Below are 20,402 nucleotides of genomic sequence, written 5' to 3' on the forward strand. Positions count from 1 at the left end.
GCCTCCCAGTGAGGCCTACCGGGGTTGCGCATGAATTGCGACAACGTCGCGACGGGGAACGCTATGTCCGGCCTGGTGCTAGTGGCTGTGTACATCAGCGAGCCAATGGCTCGCTGATACGGCACATCGCGCATGGCCTGGATCTCCTGCACCGTGGCAGGTCCCTGGTCAACGGACAAGGTGAGTGTAGGTTCCATCGGCGTTTGCGCACTCTTAGCGTCTCCCATGTAGAAGCGCTCGACGATCGTGTCCACATAGGCTTTCTGGGAGAGTGTCAAGGTACGTGCACCACGGTCTCGCGTTACCTTTAGCCCTAACAGCCAGTTTAGCTCGCCCAGGTCCATGATTTCGAAGAATTTATGGAGCTGGGACTTGAAGCGGGTGATGTGGGAGGTCCGGTTGGCAGTAACAGCCATGTCGTCCACTGAGATGGTGATGATGACGTGCTCGTCCGGTGCGCGTCTGTAGTAGACTGCCTGGTCCACCTTGGACCGGGCGAAACCTATCTTTGCAAAGACTCCTGCTAACTCCTCAGCCCACTCAAAACCGGCCTGCTTCAAACCAGGTAAGCTCCTTTGCAGCCGCAACACTTTTCCTTGCTGACTCTCCGTGAGGTAGCCGGGTGGCGCGCACATGTAAATCTCCTCCTGGATACTGGCATAGAGGTACGCACTTTTTATGTCGACTTGGTGGATTTCCCAGTCGTTCTGAGCCGCCATCGTCAATACAGCGCGTATGGTGCTCATGTTGGCTGTGGGCGCGAACGTGTCAAAGTAGTCGACACCGAACTGCTGCTTCTGGCCGTTGGCAACTAGTCGTGCCCGCAGTTTGAGTTTTTCGCCGTCGGGTCCATGTTTCGTTGCCAAAACGAAATGGCAGGGGATGAGGTTAGCGCCGCGAGGTAAGTCTACTACTTCCCACGTCCCCAACTTCTCAAGCTGACTTATCTCGTAATCAACAGCTTCTTGCCACTCTACTCCATCCGGTCCGTTTAACGCCTGTTGCAAGGTGGGCTCCGGTTGGGCGACTGCCAAGGCAAGGTGAAGGTGAGTTTCTTCATCCAATAAATCTACCTCTGACGCTTCCAAGAGGTTCTCCATCGCTATGGCCGCTGCATTGCTGCCTTCGTTCAGGCTAGCATAGTAGCCCGGAGGAGGTCTGGCCCTCGTCGTCCTTGGAGGAGTAGATGGTTGAGGTTGCTGCTGCGTGGTAGTGGTGATGGGCTGGACGCTATGAGGTGAGTTATTATTACCGTTGCCGCTGTTATGTTCGTTAACAGCAGTAGGCTCCCCCTCGTCCAGTGCATCTACCAGGATCTCTGCCGGTGCAAAGGTGAGGTTCCTCTCCACCGATACACGGCGTTTCCCCGGCCAGTACACCCTATAACCCTTGCTTTCAGCATCTACCCCCACAAAGATCGCCTCCTCCGCCTTCGGCTCCAACTTCCCAGCATCCAGCACGTGGACGAAGACTTTCGCCCCGAACTCATGGGCTCGCGACAAGTCCGGTTTGGCCTTCCGTACGAGCTCATATGGCGTTGTGCCGGGTGTCAACCGTGACGGTAAGCGGTTTTTTAACCAAGTTGCGTAGTTGACCGCCTCTGCCCACAGGTACTTAGGGAGATCTCTCCCTATCAGCATGGCCCTAGCATGCTCAACAAGGGTCCGGTTCAGGCGTTCGGCCACGCCGTTCTGCTGAGGTGAGTCGTGGACAGTTAACTGACGCTCGATACCCTGCTGACGGAGGTACAGGTCGAATTCGGCGCTGAGATATTCTCCCCCTCTGTCCGAACGGACCTTGCGCAGCCTAACTCCCGGCATCTGACGTGCCAACCAGGCTTCATAGGCTTTAAACGCTGTAAGTGCCTCGCTCTTCAATTTGAGGAACTGAACTTTAGTCTGCCGGCTGTAGTCGTCCGTGAACGTGACGTAGTACAGGCACCCGGCGATGCTTGCCATTTGGGCAGGGCCCCATAGATCAGTGTGCACGAGCTCACCATAGGTAAGTGCGTGGCTCGTGCTCTCCTCTGGGAAAGGCTTCCTCGTTGACTTAGCTTGCACACAGGCTTCGCAAAATTCGGCTTTCGATGCCTCATCCAGTTCTAGGCCGGTGACTAGGCCCTTCCAGATCGCATCAGCGGCTGCAGTCTGGGACACGTGGCCCAGTACTTTGTGGGTGCTGCTGACGGTAAGCTTGCCTTTTGCGATGTTGGCATGATGCTGACGTTGTTGTCCTCCTGCGACACTATACAGGCCTTCAACCTGGGGGATCTCTGCAATGACCTTCCGGTCTGGCCCTTTCGACAGGAGCTTGCACATCCTGCCCTCGAACAGCACGGCTAGGCCAGCCGCTGCGATATGATTCGTGGAAATTAGCGTAAAGGCCATTTTCGGTGCATACAGTGCGTTCTTTAATGTGACCTTTGTGCGTTTCTCACCGAGCGGTAGCTCCAGGTGCACGTCTCCACGGCCAATCGCACTCAAGCTCGAACCGTCAGCTGTGCAAACGTCTTGGGGAGGGATGCTCACGAAGTTCGTGAACTTCGCCCTATCAGGGCAAAAATGAGAGGTCGCGCCCGAATCTACGATTGCGCCTCGTTTTTCGACAGGTACGTTCAGCTCGCCTGCCACGCTCGCCAAATCTGACATAACGAAGGCATATTGGTCGTCGTGGGCTTCTGGCTGTGTGGCCGAGTTAGCAGCCTGCTTGGGCGCTTTCTCGGCCTTCCTTTTCTGCTGGTTAGGGCCTTGCCCTTCCTTACCACCCCCGGACGCCAGCAGTCCATTTTATAGTGGCCCTTCCTGTCGCAATTGAAACAGGTGACCTCCGGATTCGTTTTGGGGGTGCCAGCTGACGCTCTGCCCTTCCCCTTAGCTTCTCTAGCAGATAGGGCGGAGCCTGAAGCTCCCTTCTTGTTGGGACGGCGTTCGGTGAGTAGGCGATGCTCGTACTCTTCTGTGATGATGCTGATTAACTCGTAGGAGGTGAGGGGACTCTTAGTTATCCTAGCTGCTGCGCTGATGGACGATAGGAGGGGCCGGTACGACTCCGGGAGCGAGCCTAGAATAATGGCGTGGAAGTCGTTATTGACGATAGCCGCGCCCATTCCTGCCAGCGACTCGCGGAGCCTTATGAGCTCTGCAAAATGGCCCTTGATGTCGCCTCCTTCCTCACAGCGTGTCTCTTGCAACCGACGCCGTAAGTCTATTTGCACGAGTTCAGTCTTACCCTCGTGAATCTGACAAATCTCATTCCAGATCTCGGATGCCTCCCCAAGCTTCTGGACTGCGCAGTAACAGCCGATCGGTGATCGTGCTGAATATCTGCTGCTTTACGAGTGAGTTTTTCTGGTGGTACTCGTCGATCTTCTTATCAAGCTCGTCTATTTCAGTCTGCGTCTGCGTCGAACCGTCAGGCTTCTTTACGGCCTTGGTGTTCGGATCGATGACGAAGGGAATAGGTTCGCAGACGCGTCCATCGGTATATCACATCAAACCTCGGGCTCCAATAGCCGTTAGCGTTCATTCTTTGTAAGTAATCCAATTTGAGCCGTCTTCTGCGAGCTTCGGGATATTGAACAGGCTGGAGTTTGTACCGGGGAGCGTAGGTTCCATGATGGAGGCAGGGCTCATAACCTAAAGGTGTTCGTTACGAGCGAGAGGGTCACGAGGAGTCTAGAACTAGAACGACAAAGACAAGATCTCAGTTGTCTCGAACGAAAACTCTATAACGGTGCGTCTACCTAGAACGACAAAGACAAGCTATAACTAACATTAGACGCGTCGTAAACTCTAGGGACTTTTTGGCACGTACATCTCAGTTGTCTCGAACGAAAACTGAGATGCACATGCGGTACTGCTGGTAATCTTATAGTAAGTTGGTCAGGTACTGGAACATATGAATGAGAGACTGAAAAATAAAGTAGGACGCGAGCCGACGTCATACGTCGCTCGTCTTCATCCGTTTTGGCGCGCGCTCGAACCATTCTCCCCTTATCACTCGGATCCTTCGGACTCTCTCGACTCTGATCTCCCCCTGGCGTCGGATCTCTCGGCCTCGTACTCCAACAGTCCTAGTCATGTATGGAAAATTCTGTACGACGTGCCGTAAAGTAGGAGCGGCAGTAACGGGCAATTTGGAACGTCCGGCCAAATACTGATCACGAACTGCTCGTCGAAGTCGAGAAACCGGACACGACAGACGTCACGTCATCAGGACGCTCTCGATCCGACAAGACCAGCGAAACGGGAGGCACGAGCAAAGGCGAAGTCAATGACAAAGCAGAATACGATAAAGTTGCAGCCATGAAAAGTTAAACGCGATAGTGATGAAGAACTGAGTGGTTCATTGATTATATGACGGTAGATGAGGAGAACGTTCAGAGAGAGGGCTGACGATGACGAACGACCTGACAAATTACATAAATACAAACATGTGGGTATCAGATTGAATGAGTGTAAGACAACAAGTAAATGAGCGTAGTGAGGAAGTTTGACAGAATCGGAACGAATAGGCAGCAGCACCACGGTTACAATCGGACAGTAAGAATGGGTATAGGAGTAAGAAAAGACAACTGCCATGACACAATGGTACTTGAAATCATACGACCTACGCTTTCACAAACATTTTCTGCGCATCGTTGTCCTGTAGCTTCACCATCATGCCCTCGTTGGTGGTAATCCCATTGTCGTCGAAATATTGGAGTTCCATACCCCCGGCAGCAGATGCCATAATGAGATGAAGAGGGTTCGACGCATCGAAAGGCCTCTTGCCCGTGTCCTTTTTCTCAGGCTGCAAAATACTATACAAAGCGCAGGCGACTGTGAGGATGGTGATGATGGTGATGGGAATGATGGCGAGAAGATATGTCGCCGACTGCTGAGTCCAACCTATCGTCGATATATACATTGTTCCATTGACTGGGGAGGAGAGGTCCTCCGGGATGGTGTTATCGGGGAAGCTACCAACAACCATAAACCCGGAGCGAAGGAACTGCCAAGCAATGCTGAGTCGATCTCGATTGGAACTAAGGGATCGGAACGCTCACCGTGGCAGAAAATTCAACAACGCCACGCCAATACTCCTCCTAACGAAGGCATAAACTTAACGTGGGCAAAGACCTCGCAACATAAATACTCACCAGTTCTTTGTAAACCTGCGTTTGATTTCCAAGATTGTCGTCGATAGATGTGTTAGTTGTCGAGGAATAGATGGAGTACAGAGTGTCTCCGATTGCGCTGCTCGCAAGCCCCTGCGAGTTGATCGACTGAAACATGGCAACTCCCACGACAAAAGTTAGTAGTTGTTCATTCTCTGGTCGGAAAGGGATCGATGAAATGACCTCGGAAGAAATGAGGTCATTGGAATATTTGGCGCGGACTGTAGTCAACAGTGGAGTCACCTCGCACACGCTTGGATTGAGGAATCCATACTTGTAAAATCCTTGTGAAAGAATCGCTGTAGGAACGGAATCGGTCAGCGACTACAAACGCATACTTCAATGGCTCACTAAAGCTTGTATAAGTTTGAGTCAGATCCGTAGGCCCCGGGCACACAACGGAAGGAAGAAAGCCAGTCCCTGACACGCTCGGATTTCCACTTGCATCCACCATGGTCACATATTCCTGCGTCGTGGGTGTATCTAGGAGCTGACAGTAAATCACAGGCAAGATATATGTGGTTGAAACTCACTGGTACCGCAGTTTGCAGTTATATTCCACAAGCGAAGACCAGTGATGGAGTTGTTCAGAGCAGCTGGGTTGGCATAGATAACGGAGGAGTTACCCGTGTTCCAAACGTACTGCGTTTGACTCCCAATTGGCTGGCAGCTGACATCAGCTGTTAACCCCTGCTGCAACATTGAATAGTTCCTGCTGAAACCTAGAGGAATAGACACGCTGGTGTGTTTTCCCGGTATCTGTTCTGTGTTGACTGTGACGTTTCCACCTGAAAAGCCGAGACGAGTGCCGTTGGCACTCGGAACTCCGTCCGAACCGGAAAAATCCTCAATGACGGGCACAATCCCCTCTAGGTACACAACACATCATCGTAAAACAGCTTCAAGCGACGTTAGAGTCTGAACTTACGAGTGGACACATTATATTTTGCACCATTGAAATTAAATGTGCCAGGAAGACCGAAGGTATATCCTGCAGCAGAGACTCCGCTTAGCATTCCGCCGATGTTGAGAATCTCGAAAGAATTGTCTTGGACTTTGGTTGTTCGTTTTAGATGAAACAGATTAAACAATGGGAAAAGTAGAGATACGCACTGGTAGTGAGACCCTGCTTTTGAAATTCTTGGAAGAGCAAGGTGGAAAACGCGGTTCCAGTAATATCAAGTTCGGATCCTCGCATCTCAATTGGCCATAGGAAGTAGGTCGGTGTCAGGAGAGTCGTCCACCTATATCGGCACTTAGATTAGACAACACAGCAATAGTACAATGATCTCAACAAACGAGTTACCCAGCTGTCAAAAGTCTCAGGATACCAAAGGCGAACAGCGTCATGGTGGTCAGTTGTAAGTGCTCAGGTCTCAATATGATGGAGCCCTTCGCCAAAGCGACACCGGCGCTTAGCTGAACGAGAGAGATGGGCCGCGATGATATCCGATGTCTCAATGCATCCTTGACTGAAACCGTGAAAACCCTAAGGGATTGTTCATCTCTTTGTAAGTGATAAGTTGGAGAGAGTAGAAAAGTATACAGACATAGCAGTAGTCACCGAAAGGACAGTTGCTATTAATGTGACTACCATGGTCAACTCTTGAGGGTAATGCTTCCATAAGTTGCTGACCCGATCAGGTGGAGGAAGGTAACCATAATAGAGAACTGCGCCCAGAAATCCATATCCAAATGCGAGGATAATAACCTGAATACTGATGATAGCGGTATGCAATAGCCTAAGGCGTGTGTGCACTGGAGGCATCATAGAAGGAGTGTGGGTTTTTGGAAGGAGTGCGAATTGTACAGAATTCTAGTAAAAATCAAACTGACTGTCAGAGCTACTCAAGTTACAGAAGAAGGGGTGAGGTCCGTGAGGATGCATTATTATATGATGGGGGGAACACGTGCAAGTACTAGTACTCACGTATGGGACGGATCGTGTCATCATAATATTGGAGCATAAACTTTGTGGTGGACAACCCGATTACTGTAAGCTGAATTTAGCCACTTTCAGATCAGGATTTCGTCTTGCCGCCGTTTATTTTGGACAAACCAAAAGGGCGCTAGGCTACGTTATTTCATGTCGATAAACGCTCGAGCAAGATCCGATAATGTCACTTCGGGCAGAACGTGGACTCCGGAGTTTGCTGCTTTCAACAACCTTCCTCAGCTCGCACTGACTACTATCGCACATTTATTGTACAGTTTAGCTACAGTGATACAAGATCATAATCACAATAAATACTCGCTGTGCACAAACCAACAGGACAGCCACTGGAGTGTCCATGCGGCGGTGTCCACTGTCCAGGCACCCGAACAAGGTATCGGAACATATCTAAGAAGTAAGGTCCAGTTTGGACAACGACTCCGGGTTCGAAATTTCTGATTCAAACTGCACGTGATGATTGCACGTGATAGGTCCAGATGGCGTGTAAGTATATAGATAGATAATCGGCATATATATGCGTGTCATATCCATCACTGCCATGGATATTGAAGCGCAAATGCAACACGATCGACGACACAAAATCGTGGTCATTATCATCACCATTGTGGTCGCCCAGGTCACACATCTATACCATCTTTTATTCTTATCCCGCGCTGAAAGAATTCCTTACCACACATCCATACTTACTGGGCAAGCATGGGTATATGAACTGATCAGTGGTCATCCAGACAGGATCAGACACAATTTCGGCGTCGACCTTCAAATTTTCGATGAGCTGTTAGCGGTTCTTAACCGACACGGCTTTGTCCAGTCCCGGAATGGGGTAAGCGTGTCAGAGCAACTCGGCATTTTTCTCTACACGTGTGTTACTGGACTTTCGTCTCGCCACGTCGGAGAAAGGTTCCAGCGCTCTCCCGATACGATTACAAGGTAAGTGCCTAACTTTTGATATAACTATTGTTCAAGTTGTGCTGATTTCTGCAGATATTTTAAACACCTACTCATGTTCTTTTCATCGGCTCCCTTCTACACCTTGAACGTCCGCTTCCCGGACCAAAACACCCCACTTTCTGTGGCAATTCACGCTGACCCTCGATTCCGATTCTTCGACCACTGTATCGGTGCTGTTGACGGCACCCACATCCACGTTTTTGCGCCGCTTGAAGACCATGTTGTCCTGCGCAACAGGAAAGGCTTTTTATCGCAGAACTGCTTGTTTATCTGCGACCTCGACTTCTTTTTCATTTACTCACTCACAGGGTGGGACGGCTCAGTTGCCGATGCTTCCCTTTGGAACGATGCATGCTCTCATGATTTGCGTGTGCCCAAAGACAAGTATCTTCTAGCCGATGCTGGCTTTGGTACATGCGACGCACTTCTCGTGCCTTATCGAGGTGTCCGCTACCACCTGAAGGAATGGCGTCAAGCTAATCTCGCGTGAGCTCCTTTTTTCTTTTGTCAGTCTGTCTATTAATTTTTTTCTAGGCCTAAAGACCCGAAAGAGTTGTTCAACTTGCGACACGCTGCACTTCGCAACATCATCGAGCGGATATTCGGCGTCATGAAACGACAATGGCGCATCTTAATATGCGCGCCTGAATACTCCATGGACATCCAGTCCCGGATCCCAGCGGCGCTTTGCGCCATTCACAACTTCATGCGAAGAAACAACGGTGATATATTTGATCTTGCCCTCGAGTACGGGCACGATCTAGCAGAGGATGATGGTGTTGGATCTGGCGCACATTCAGAGGGACCGGCGGATGCTGCTGAGCGCAGACGCGCAGATGCTCGTAGGGACGGAATCGCGCAAGCAATGTGGACTGACTATCTCGCAGAACATGCACGAAGGGGACTCCCATTGCCATAGTTGTAGGTAATACATGAATTTTGTACTACGAAATGATCTGTACGCCGCTACGATACAATCATATATTCTTGTGAGTCAATTGATCGCCGTGGTGCACCACCACAAAGGACTCGCTTCTCTTCCAACCACTCAAGCCTCGTCACCTCATCCAACGAGTAGAAAATGATCGCCTGGTTCTCGTGTTCAGCTAGAAAGTTGGCAATGCCCAAGCGCTCTTTGCTCGTGAGGTCTGTATATTTATTGAGGAGGGAAATGGCGCTTCCAACATGCGTGGAAGGCTGAGGCTGTGGCTGCACTGGCGGCAGCGCCGGCGCTAATACAAGAGTCTTCTGCATCTCACGTACTACTTCTACGAGGCTTTTCATCGTTTCGGTGCCCTCCTGCTGTGCCAATAGTGTGGCAGATGGTGGCCGGCCTCGTTTCTGAGAGCCTGCAGCTGACGCAGGCGAAAGCGCGCTGCGTTTTCGCTTTCCCCGGCTTATACTTGTCCATGCCGAGCCACCGGCAGAGGTAGACCCTTCCGTGGAAGGAGCGAGAAAGGTAGATGGAGGGTCCACTGAGGATGGTGGCGGGTACACTGAGGATGGTGGCGGGTACACTGAGGATGACGGCGGGTACACTGAGGATGGTGGCGGGTCCACTGAGGATGGTGGCAGGCCCACTGAGGATGGTGGCGGCCCTGGAAGTGTGTTGTCTGTGGCTGTGGGGATGGAGGATGGTGTGGTGGCATTGGTGGCGGTGGTAGGTCGGAAGACGTGAGAGCCTTTCGACTTGCTTGGCATCAACTGCTGCATGATATCGAAGTGGTCGAAGCCCTTCATCATGAAGGGCCTCGCGTGAGGATGCGACTGAAAACAATATCAGTAGAGGGGTATGCATGCAGTCTATTTGCGATGACGTACCTTTATAAAGCGTGCCCATATGTCATCCTTTTTGTCCGTGATACCCGCTCCATGATCATCACTCCAAGTAAAACCAGAAGTACACTTAATTTCAACAACACTTTGGTATGCTTTCTTTAACTATAAAAATATATGTCATTGATTTGCTGGCGGCTGAAAGTTCACTGGAAACATACCGATGTCCACTTATTTTTGCAAACTGTGCCAACCTTTTCTGCGCCCCTTTGATGCGGGTGTTTTATCTTGAGGTGCGCATATGCTTGATTGAAGGTGGGCGCCTTGAAGCCCCCATCGCCTGATGCAGGAAGGGCCTGCAGAAGGAACTCAAGAAAGGTGGTTTCTTCTGCCTTCGTCCACACCGCAGGAGCCTTCCTGGTCGTTCCGCAAGATGCAGCAGCTGATGTCACATCTATAGTACCCCGGGAACGTAAGGAATGCAAAGAGCCGCCGCTTGATTTATCAGACATTGTGATGATACTAGAGTATCTTTTGTTTTATTAGATAATAGATGCTTATTAACGCAGTCAGGTCATCACGTGCGGTTTGAGCCAGAAATTTTGAACCCGGAGTCATTGTCCAAACTGGACCTAAAGTAGAACGGTTTCGGGAACTTTCGCGCGCTCGCGTGGTTTGCGCGTATTTCGCGTATTTCGCCAAAGGCCATGTGGTTTTCGCTTACCTCGCTTAACCTCGATTTGGAAACTCGCGTGGTTTTCATGTATATTTCGAGCGGCGACTCAAACAACGTCACCCATTGGGAATGTTGCGCAACAACATTGGTAACTGTATGTGTACATGGCATTAAATAATGTGTTTGAGCAGGGGGACAACAGGATTTGAGTGTTTTGCCTACTGCAATTATTAGTAGTGACTGTATATGTACATAAATGGAACAACATATGATACAATTACAGACAGGGAGATAACAAATGTGGTGACAGGAGATAAGATTCAAATAAAAAAAGGAGACAAAGACAATGTAGACTCAAAAACCAGAGAATGCGATGACAGGAAAATGGGGAAATGGGAGAACAGGAGACAGGAGATGGGAGACTGAGAGAACAGAGACGGGAGACGGGAGACGGGAGACGGGAGACGGGAGACGGGAGACGGGAGACGGGAGACGGGAGACGGGAGACGGGAGACGGGAGACGGGAGACAGGAGACAGGAGACAGGAGACGGGAGATGGGAGACGGGAGACGGGAGACGGGAGACGGGAGACGGGAGACAGGAGACAGGAGACGGGAGATGGGAGACGGGAGACGGGAGACAGGAGACAGGAGACAGGAGACAGGAGACAGGAGACAGGAGACAGGAGACGGGAGACGGGAGACGGGAGATGGGAGACAGGAGACAGGAGACGGGAGACAGGAGACAGGAGACAGGAGACGGGAGACGGGAGACAGGAGACAGGAGTAGGAAGTAGGGAGTAGGGAGTAGGGAGTAGGGATTAGCATGGGTATACCCCATGGTAACATTTTTTCCAATCACATATATTACCATTTGAAGGCACATGTACAACTTCAAAATTTTATACTGATCCATCACTCCTATGGTAATCAATTTGGAGGTATATTCCCAGGGGTACAGGGGTCTTCAGATCCAAACCCCTACCCCTACCCTCAAGGGTTTCCCATACCCCTGCTGATCCCTAGATGGGAAGCAGGGAAAAATGGGAAAACAAATACATTCAATGATACTGTTACATATTTTGTATTTTTTACATTGGTCAAAATCCTGCTCAAAGAACATAGCACTGACTGATCTTATGTACTATTGTACTTTTGAGTTCTTTGAAAAGCTGCTCATAAATATATTTCAAAATCATTCAAAATGCACAATTTATTAGGATGCAGCCTGAGGCCAGGAAGCCAAAGGAGGGCGTAGCCCTCCTTGGCTTCCTGTGACGAAGGAACAACACTCATTTTTCTCCCCTGAAGGAGCGCGTAGCGCTCCTTCGATTTGTGCCGAAGGCACAACGGGCGTGAGCTTGTGTAGTTAGGAAGGACAATGGTCAAGCGCACATGGCGCTAGACCAATTTGGACAACAGGTGGGGGCACAGGTGGAGCACAGACAGAAGAGTCAGGGATCTTGCAAGTTTCTTTCCTATCCGATCGGACATCATGTACACGATCCTGGCCTATTAGTAGTGCGCATACAGCATCTCATCATGTAGCCCGTGACTTGTCTTGTCCTAGTCTAACAGTTTTTTCAACAGCGAACTTGAACACACGTGGCCGGGGGCCCCTCCAAAAAACCATCAGTCATTGAGACACAGCCCATGTGGAAGCTGCAGCGCTGATGAGTTGATGCCGAGTCGCTGATGTCCGAAAGTACTGTTCCATTCTAACTAAAGTCTTCGAAATTTAATGACCGCTTGCCCGAGCACACACTGGGCCCATCTAAAAGAGTCGAGTTACCGACAACGAGTTCGAAAGTTGTTCTGAACAACTCGGATTGGGTATAGCTCAGGGCATGCGTTCGTAAATGTTGTTTTGGCTCAACCGAGAGAAAAGTACCGCTCTGGGACTGCCGTTGTAGTAAAATGTTTCGAGTTTAACTTTATTTACACCAGGGTAATTGGACGAGCAGGCTCCCCAGCAGTCCTCTTTCGGGTTTTCCCGAAAATTCTTTGTCAAGGGCCTGGCCCTTCGCCATCTATGGCCGATGCCCCGTGCATCATTTGAGATGACTAATATCTCTCTCGTAATCCTCATTGCCACCTCCTTTAGCGGAGTTGTTGGCCTATGTCTAGCGGGACTTGGTGAGTTTGGAGGTCCTCACCTCTTCTCACTCGAATTACTCGTCCCGCTAGGTATGCCAATTGTTTTTAATTCTATTCCCTTCTCACTCGAATTAATTGTACCGCTAGCTACTAAGCAATTTTGCACACTATTTTATACATCGAATTCTATTCTCATGTCAGACAATTCAAATGGTCCCAGTCAAAGTCAAACGATGTCCTCGAACTCAGCTACACAGAATTCTCAAACGTTTGATCAAACTGCCGTTGAGAAGTGTCGGGATATTGTCGAAAATTTTTGGAAGGGACTCTTACAAAAAGGAGATGCACTTCTGGAAATCCAAACCGTCTTACATGCCGCTATCGCAGAATCACAAGTCCTCACTCAACTCGACTTTAGACCAGGATTCAACCATTATCTCGAGCTCCTCGACAGCGTTCACGAAGCAGAAGAGCCCCCCAGTTCTCAGAGGGATAGAACATTGGGAGAATCAGGTCACAAAGAAGGTTCAGGACAACCAGAACCACTTGAGTCAGTTGAAAAGGAGAAGGAACTCCATTCTAGATTGCGCAGAAGAGTGTGTTCAGAAGAAGAGGAAAGTGGGGCATCCGAAGATGACACCGAGTACGTTCTTTGAGGAAAAAGGTGGAAGCTTACCTCAGAACGAATTCAATTCCATCCCTGGCTTCAACCGGATCAATTTCGACACATATCAAACAAACACGCCGAAAGACTTACTCTCGAGTGTTATGAGGAGTGGACTGACGACTCAAAATACTACCAAGGCCAAGTCACCGCTACGCCAGGATGTCCCAGTTTTCCTTTATCACAATGGATCCTCCTGCTCGAAGGACAAGCACCAGACCTTGAAAAGGTCTTATCTGGACATTACTCTACCTCCATCGACCCTAAACAAACTCAACCTCTCGGCAAGGGTTTTGAAATTACATTATCCCAACCTACGACTACCCATAAAGTCAAAACCTATGGAGATTGGAGTATTGCAACTGACCTCTGGATCGAGGCGCTCACCTTCATTATGCCCCGGAGAGAATCTGAATTGCAGGGATATAAGAGATATGTCTCCGGGTTTTTTGTCGACGTGCACTACAACCTACACTCCCGAATCCTTGACTTTGACAGAGCGTGTCGTCTCAAAGTTGAAGGACAAAAGTATCTCCGGTTCGACGACATCAGAGAATTCTGTCGTCTTGAAGTCTCCCACTTATCATCCCTCGGAATGGTCACCTTCTCTGAACTCCAACACTTATCCATGTCGACCTCTACAGGAGAAAAGGGACTCGGAAAGGGTACGGGAGGAGGGAAGAAATCGTTACGGTCGGATTTGTTCGGACGGGGAGAGCCTTGTCACAACTGGAACTGCGGAGCATGTGATATAGCCACCAACGAGTGTTCGCGATTCCATGTGTGTAGCAAGTGCCGAGGAGGTCACAAGCGGTCAGACTGCTCACTGGCAAAGGGTTCTAAATGAATCCGTCGCCAGGGGACAACACTTTCGAAGAAGAATGATATGGGGAGAAGCAGCTGAGACTCTTAGTGGGACCGCCTTATGGACTGAGACCGCTGATCCTTTACCACGCCCACCGCTTTCAGAGTTTGAGAATCAAGCCGCTATGTCAACCATTTCTAATAATCCAGACCTCTTTGTTGTTTCGACTCCAATCAATATTGATCGTTTCAAAACTCTCCTTACTCTTGCAAATCATCCCAACCTTCCGTTTGTTCGATCCGTTTGTCAAGATTTGCGCGAAGGTTTCTGGCCTTGGGCCAATACTCAATTCGGGGTGTATCCTACTACGTGGGATGTACCGACACCAACTCCTTCCTCCGAACCTGAATGTACCTTTTTACAAAGTCAAATTCTTAAAGAAGAGTCGGTGGGACGTTACTTGCGAAACTTTGGGAACACCTTACTGCCCAGCATGTATAGTATGCCAATTCACGCTGTACCGAAAGAAGGTGGCAATTTTCATTTAGTAACTAACCATAGTGCGGGTGAATTCTCGCTCAACTCGATGATAGCGAAAGAAGATATAGCAGGAGTCACCTTGGACAACGTTCAAGATCTTGGAGGAGCATTGCGGGAATATCGACTCCATCATCCAAACGACGATTTACTTATTTGGAAAGCTGACATTTCGGAAGCATATAGGCACCTGCCCATGCATCCGCTTTGGCAGACCAAGCAAGTCATATCTTTCGATGGAGAATGGCGGATTGATCGAGCCAACATCTTTGGAGGACGCGCATCTCAACGCATCTTCCATGCTTTCATGTCCTTGGTTATTTGGATTGCCGTTTTCATTCGCTTCATCCAAGCATTTATCTACGTCGATGACTCGTTCTCTTTTGCCAAGGTCGGACACCTGTCCTATTATGTCAAGTATCGCAAGAAATTGCCCTTGGACATGGTATCTTTGCTCTTGTTGTGGGACAAATTAGGAATCCCTCACGAGGAACGCAAACAAGTTTTTGGATCTCCACTGCCTGTTATTGGCTTTGAGGTCGACCCGAATCTGATGAAGATCTCTCTCAAAACGGAGTCCAAAAAAGGGTTAGTTCGGGAGGTAAGAGACTTTGCGAAGTATAAAAGGAGGAGATCGCTTCGAGACTTCGAACACATTGCCGGCTCATTAAACTGGGCATTGAATGTCTGTCCGTTATTACAACCCAGACTCTCTGTGGTCTATGCTAAGATAAGAGGGAAAAGCAACCCCAAGGGTATGCTCTGACTTAATTGCAGTGTTGTCGAAGAACTTCTCTGGGTGGTGTTTCATTTGGAATGGTCTAATGGAGTATTCCTCTTAAAGTCCAACTCTTGGCAATTTCATCCTCTTCCTCCTGACGTACTGCAAGTTTTCTGCGACGCTTCAGGCTCCGGGATGGGTTACTGGTATCCATCACTCAATCTCAGATTTCAATCCAATCTTCCGTTGAATCCTCCCATCGATGACATCTTCTTCTATGAGGCACTTTGCGTCGTGTCTGCTATTCATGACGCCGTCACTTGGTTACCATGTAATGGACGCCTCGCCGTCTATACTGATAGTTTAAATTCGGTATACCTCTTCAACTCTTTGTCAGGAGGACCAGGTTATAATCATCTTCTCATGGACACCGTCGAAATAATCCTTGCCTTTCAAATAGATTTCCGTGTCTTCCATGTCTCTGGGGAAGATAATACCATTGCAGACCATCTCTCTCGTTGGAGAGTTTCCGATGCTTATAGAGTATCGCCGGGAATACGAGTACTCCCTTTTCAACCCCCACGGAATGTGATGGGATGGGGCAAAAAATGATGTGTGCTTCCGTCGTGGCCAGGCAGCCCGAATGGGCTGCCTGGCCTATGGAGCGACTCATATATGAGCGCTCTGTTAATCTAGGTCTTGCCTTGGACCGGTCAACTAACCAATCATACTCGTCAGCCTTAAACTCTTACATCACCTTCTGCGACTTACACCATCTATCCTTGGAACCTTCCGTCGACACATTGTCCCTTTATGTAACCTTCATGTCAGCACACATCAACCCCTGCTCCATCGACAATTATCTATCCGGAATATGTAGTCTTCTTGAAGAGTACTATCCGGAGATTCGGCATAATCGTCGAGCCCGCCTAGTATCTCGAACTTTACGAGGTGCAAAACGACGATTTGGGGTGCCTATTCGTCAAAAACGTCCTCTCTCTTGCTCTGACTTGGAGGATGCGTTAGCAATGCTACCTGTTGTGCCTCAGCATGATGACCTGTTGTTCATGGCCCAACTCCTTGACAGGTTCTATGGGTTATTAAGACTCGGTGAACTTGTCTGGCCAGACAATTCTGCCATTCAAGAACGTTCCAAACTCACTCTACGGACATCAGTTGTCATCGCTGAAACTCATCATTCGTTCGTGTTGCAGCGACACAAGATGGATTTCCAATTTGAAGGGAACACTATTATCATTCAACGTACTGATTCAGCGGATCCTCAGCAAATGTTCTTGTCGTACCTCGCCTCGTGAGATCGTTTGTTTCTGTTCAATTATTTTCTCTGGTTGCGCAGTGACAGATCTGTTCCTACACGCGCGTGGTTCATTCATCGCTTGCGCGCGATATTCCCTGATTCTATATTGGGGCACTCATTGTGTGCCAGTGGTGCGACTTCCCTTGCAGCGGCTGGTGTCTCAGCCGATCGCATCCAAGCTATGGGCCGTTGGTCGTCGGACTCCTTTCATATCTATGTACGCAAAAATCCTGCTTTGTTACATGCTCTTTTGTTTAATGGGCGGTCAATTCATGATCCGCATATCCCATTTGGTCATATTTAACTTCATTTATTTTCATCTCTCTAATATTTAACTAAACTTACTTCAACCTATCCTTCTCTCATATTCTGACTACTTTTTTTCCCTCTCCTCCCTCCCTAATAGCTGGAGTTATAGTGTTTTTACGATAGTTCTGTTGAGTTTGGCGCATATTTGTTCGTGTTTGGGTATGTTTACTCCCCGAATCCATGAGGATCCCGTGTACTCGCATCGGGGTCCTCAAATTTGCTGGCTATATCCTCGTCGTCTGCGTATCCACGAGACTTAAGCGAGGACAATTAGAGTTTTTTGAATCGGACACGATACAAATATGTAAAATAGCATCGAAATTTTCACGAGTGAGATACAACTATTAGCTAATGTGAATATATTATCGGTATACATGATGTATCTATTCAAAATCAAAATCAGATAGTTCATCGTTGGCTTGCTGTTGCGAGTGCCCGCAAATGACGATGCTGTCTGTGAAGTCGTCTAAAATAACCTTTTCAGCATCACTTAGCTGATCCAGGCCCAGAACAATCTTCGTGAATGTCGAATGCATCATCTGGGGGGTAATCCTACCCTTTGTAAGTTGTATCAAGCCCTGCTCCATCAATGCAGACTCTGTAATGGCGCCAGCTGCGCCAATAGCGTAACATATTTGACGGTGTGGGCATTTGTCGAGAAAAGTGTGGAGCTGGAAGGGCGAACACCAAATGAGTTTCGTTAGGACGTGAAGGATGAATGGGTTGGTGAATTTCGAGTGAATGACAAGCACACCGTCCTGTCAAAATAGATTAAAAAAATGTTCTCGAAAATAAATAAAGACTTACTGCAAAAGTGTATTGATGCATGAACGCTAAGTCGTTATCTATGATGAGGCAGCATATCCGATCGACACGAAAAGTATCTGGGGGGATAGTACAGCCCTGTGGTGGGAAGAGGGAATATCCCATCACAACAGCTTGTCGGATGATTGTTGCGAATGCAGTGCAAAATTTCGTCACTGCGCACCAAATGTTCGCAACGTCCTTTTCATTAGCCGTCCATTGTGTTGCAACTAGTAGGATCAAATAGTTAGTATAAGTCAGTGTTTGGATGTTAATTCATACCGAGAAGGGCTGGTATTCTAGATCTTACTTCGGAAATGACCTTTTTGATGATGCACTTTTTGTCAGCCGTGAGAGATACCAGTGCATCGTCAGAAAAGACAATGGATAATACGTGTTCCTTCGAGGCCGAGATCACTTGTTTGCGCGTCTCGGGACTAATGTCAACGGCGGAACCTTCGATGGATTCCGGAGGTGCGACAGTCCCCGTCATCGTTGTGGGCGTCACAACAGGAATGACAAGGCATGGTGTGGGGGGCAAACATCGAGTTGCATGACAACGTGCTTTTGATATCCTTGCAGGCCCTGTAGTCTAGTAATGTCAGGTCAATTTTCGATGATGCAGATACTAACATTGACTTACATGTATCACATGGGAGTTAGGGATCTCTCCCGTCAACATTGGCCGTAAGTGGTGGAGATCCGGTGGTGGGACTGAATGAGTCTGAAATTCCTCATCATCGCCGACCCAACTGGGCACTATGGTGGAAGGGTAAGTGCTAGACATATGTTATGAGCGCAGGCAGACTTACCTAATGACGGAGCAACATATCCGGTCGAGGATCCAGCGCCAGATGCGAAGTCCTGCTGAGGATACGTGAAGTCCTGCTGAGGATACGTGAAGTCCTGCTGAGGATACACGAAGTCCTGCTGAGGATACACGAAGTCCTGCTGAGGAGGTGCAAAGTCCTGCTGAGGAGGTGCAAAGTCCTGCTGAGAAGGCGCAAAGTCCTGCTGAGGAGGCGCAAAGTCCTGCTGAGGAGGCGCAAAGTCCTGCTGAGAAGGCGCAAAGTCCTGCTGAGGAGGCGCAAAGTCCTGCTGAGAAGGCGCAAAGTCCTGCTGAGGAGGCGCAAAGTCCTGCTGAGAAGGCGTGAAGTCCTGATGTTGATAGTGCGCGAGATCTTCATGCTGGTAAGCTGGCTCGCGCTGGTAGGGAGCGGACTGATGCTGATGCTGGGCGAAATCCTGATGATGATGGGCGAGATCTTCTTGCTGATGCTGGGCGAAGTCTTCATGCTGATCATAGGCAGACTCACACTGGTGGGGAGCGGACGTGTGCTGATGGTGCGCGGAGTCCTGTGGATGGTGCGGATGGTGGGTAGTGTGAGGATTGAATGGCAGTGGCTGATTTGAGGCGTGAGGGTTAAAAAAAGACATTGGTTCGCGCGGTTGCTCATCGACGAGATTCAATTGACTGTCCGCGGGAGCATGAGATGGGTTGAGGCCCGAACCACGCGCAGGTTTCGCAAAGTTAGTCTTACCTTTGCGGGGCGGTGCACGTTTGCTGGCCATAAAGTAGAGGGAGTTGAGGATGCATGGGCGCAGAGAGCAGTCCAATTTGAATTCTACGAGAAGCGACTGTACACAAACAACACCCAAATAAACTACACGTCTTGTGACATGGGGCTGCGAACAGGATAAGGGTTAAAATGAAGGGGCACGATGTAAAAAGAACAGCTGCAGATGTGAAAAATGAATACAAATGAGAAAGGGGCCATGATGGATTTGCTAAACTGTAGCATGCATGTTACAATGCGTTCTTATCGATTGATCAGTCGAGCGCATAATGACCGGACACATGTATACATACCTCAATTGGAAGCGCAGGGCTCATACAAATAACAGCGTATTGGAAGGGTGTGCGGACTGTGCTGCCGAATTGACCGAAACCTGTGAGTTATCTTCCTGATCTGCGGATACCAGATTATCTCTAATCGAAACCCCAGGCTCAGGCGATGGTGATCCCGATCCTTTGGCTCCAGGTTGCAAGAAATCCTTCTTGACACGTGCACCTAAGATCTTTGAGAACTGCTCAGCTTATAGTGAGACAACGCGAAGAATCTCCATTTCATCCTCATAGACAGCTTGAAGGTAATCTCTGTCATTATTGACATCAGAACGGTCACGCTCAGAAAATAGCTTCCTAAAGATGTTTAAGTCTTCTTGAGCGAATCCGAGCCGTTCTTCATTGTCAACATGCAGAGCATCCAGGAACTCAAGGAAGTGCTCGGTTTCCTCAATTTCCCATGCGGTCACCAACATGCGCTGGCATGCAGTCTCACGAGCAGCAAGCTTTGCTTGATACCCTTTGTACAAGGTTGCAGGACGCATTTGTGTGAGGCCATTTTCCAATGTTCCGGCATGCTTTCAATAATTTAGTCTCTACAATTAAATAAAAGAAATACACGATACCTCGAGAAGTGAGTCAGAGGATACGTATGGTTTGCATTCTCGCCCGGTGACACGAGCTGCATAACGGACCTCAATTGGAGCCGGAGAGGGGGGGTACGGAATGAACTTGTTGCTCATTCTCTCGCGGATAAAGCCACATCGAGAAGCGTGTGCAGGATTTG

General features: G+C 49.0%; 5 protein-coding genes across 5 annotated transcripts; 2 read left to right on the forward strand and 3 right to left on the reverse strand.

The window, feature by feature from the left end:
• Positions 1-4,608: 4,608 nt before the first annotated feature.
• On the reverse strand, positions 4,609-6,926 carry F5891DRAFT_986354 (uncharacterized protein; the record flags this gene model as incomplete). The annotated part of the gene is made up of 9 exons (XM_041377752.1): positions 4,609-4,992; positions 5,048-5,086; positions 5,141-5,457; positions 5,510-5,641; positions 5,692-6,027; positions 6,087-6,212; positions 6,272-6,402; positions 6,465-6,647; positions 6,709-6,926. 9 exons carry the CDS (start codon positions 6,924-6,926, stop codon positions 4,609-4,611), a joined length of 1,866 nt encoding a protein of 621 aa, XP_041218485.1.
• A 5,627-nt stretch (positions 6,927-12,553) lies between these two features.
• On the forward strand, positions 12,554-13,267 carry F5891DRAFT_986355 (uncharacterized protein; the record flags this gene model as incomplete). Its single annotated transcript, XM_041377753.1, has 2 exons — positions 12,554-12,650; positions 12,813-13,267. 2 exons carry the CDS (start codon positions 12,554-12,556, stop codon positions 13,265-13,267), a joined length of 552 nt encoding a protein of 183 aa, XP_041218486.1.
• Positions 13,268-13,309: 42 nt separating this feature from the next.
• F5891DRAFT_963735 (uncharacterized protein) lies at positions 13,310-14,122 on the forward strand (the record flags this gene model as incomplete). The annotated part of the gene is made up of 1 exon (XM_041376039.1): positions 13,310-14,122. A coding segment is annotated over one exon (813 nt), but the record flags the coding sequence as incomplete, so codon positions are not given.
• Positions 14,123-17,348: 3,226 nt separating this feature from the next.
• On the reverse strand, positions 17,349-19,366 carry F5891DRAFT_986356 (uncharacterized protein; the record flags this gene model as incomplete). The annotated part of the gene is made up of 7 exons (XM_041377754.1): positions 17,349-17,723; positions 17,773-17,999; positions 18,052-18,361; positions 18,413-18,528; positions 18,582-19,065; positions 19,086-19,125; positions 19,311-19,366. 7 exons carry the CDS (start codon positions 19,364-19,366, stop codon positions 17,349-17,351), a joined length of 1,608 nt encoding a protein of 535 aa, XP_041218488.1.
• A 500-nt stretch (positions 19,367-19,866) lies between these two features.
• Positions 19,867-20,358, reverse strand: F5891DRAFT_986357 (uncharacterized protein; the record flags this gene model as incomplete). The annotated part of the gene is made up of 2 exons (XM_041377755.1): positions 19,867-20,193; positions 20,311-20,358. 2 exons carry the CDS (start codon positions 20,356-20,358, stop codon positions 19,867-19,869), a joined length of 375 nt encoding a protein of 124 aa, XP_041218489.1.
• Between the last annotated feature and the right edge of the window lie 44 nt (positions 20,359-20,402).

This window comes from Suillus fuscotomentosus, assembly GCF_016647785.1.
Source record: "Suillus fuscotomentosus strain FC203 chromosome Unknown F5891scaffold_114, whole genome shotgun sequence".
NCBI lineage: Eukaryota > Fungi > Basidiomycota > Agaricomycetes > Boletales > Suillaceae > Suillus > Suillus fuscotomentosus.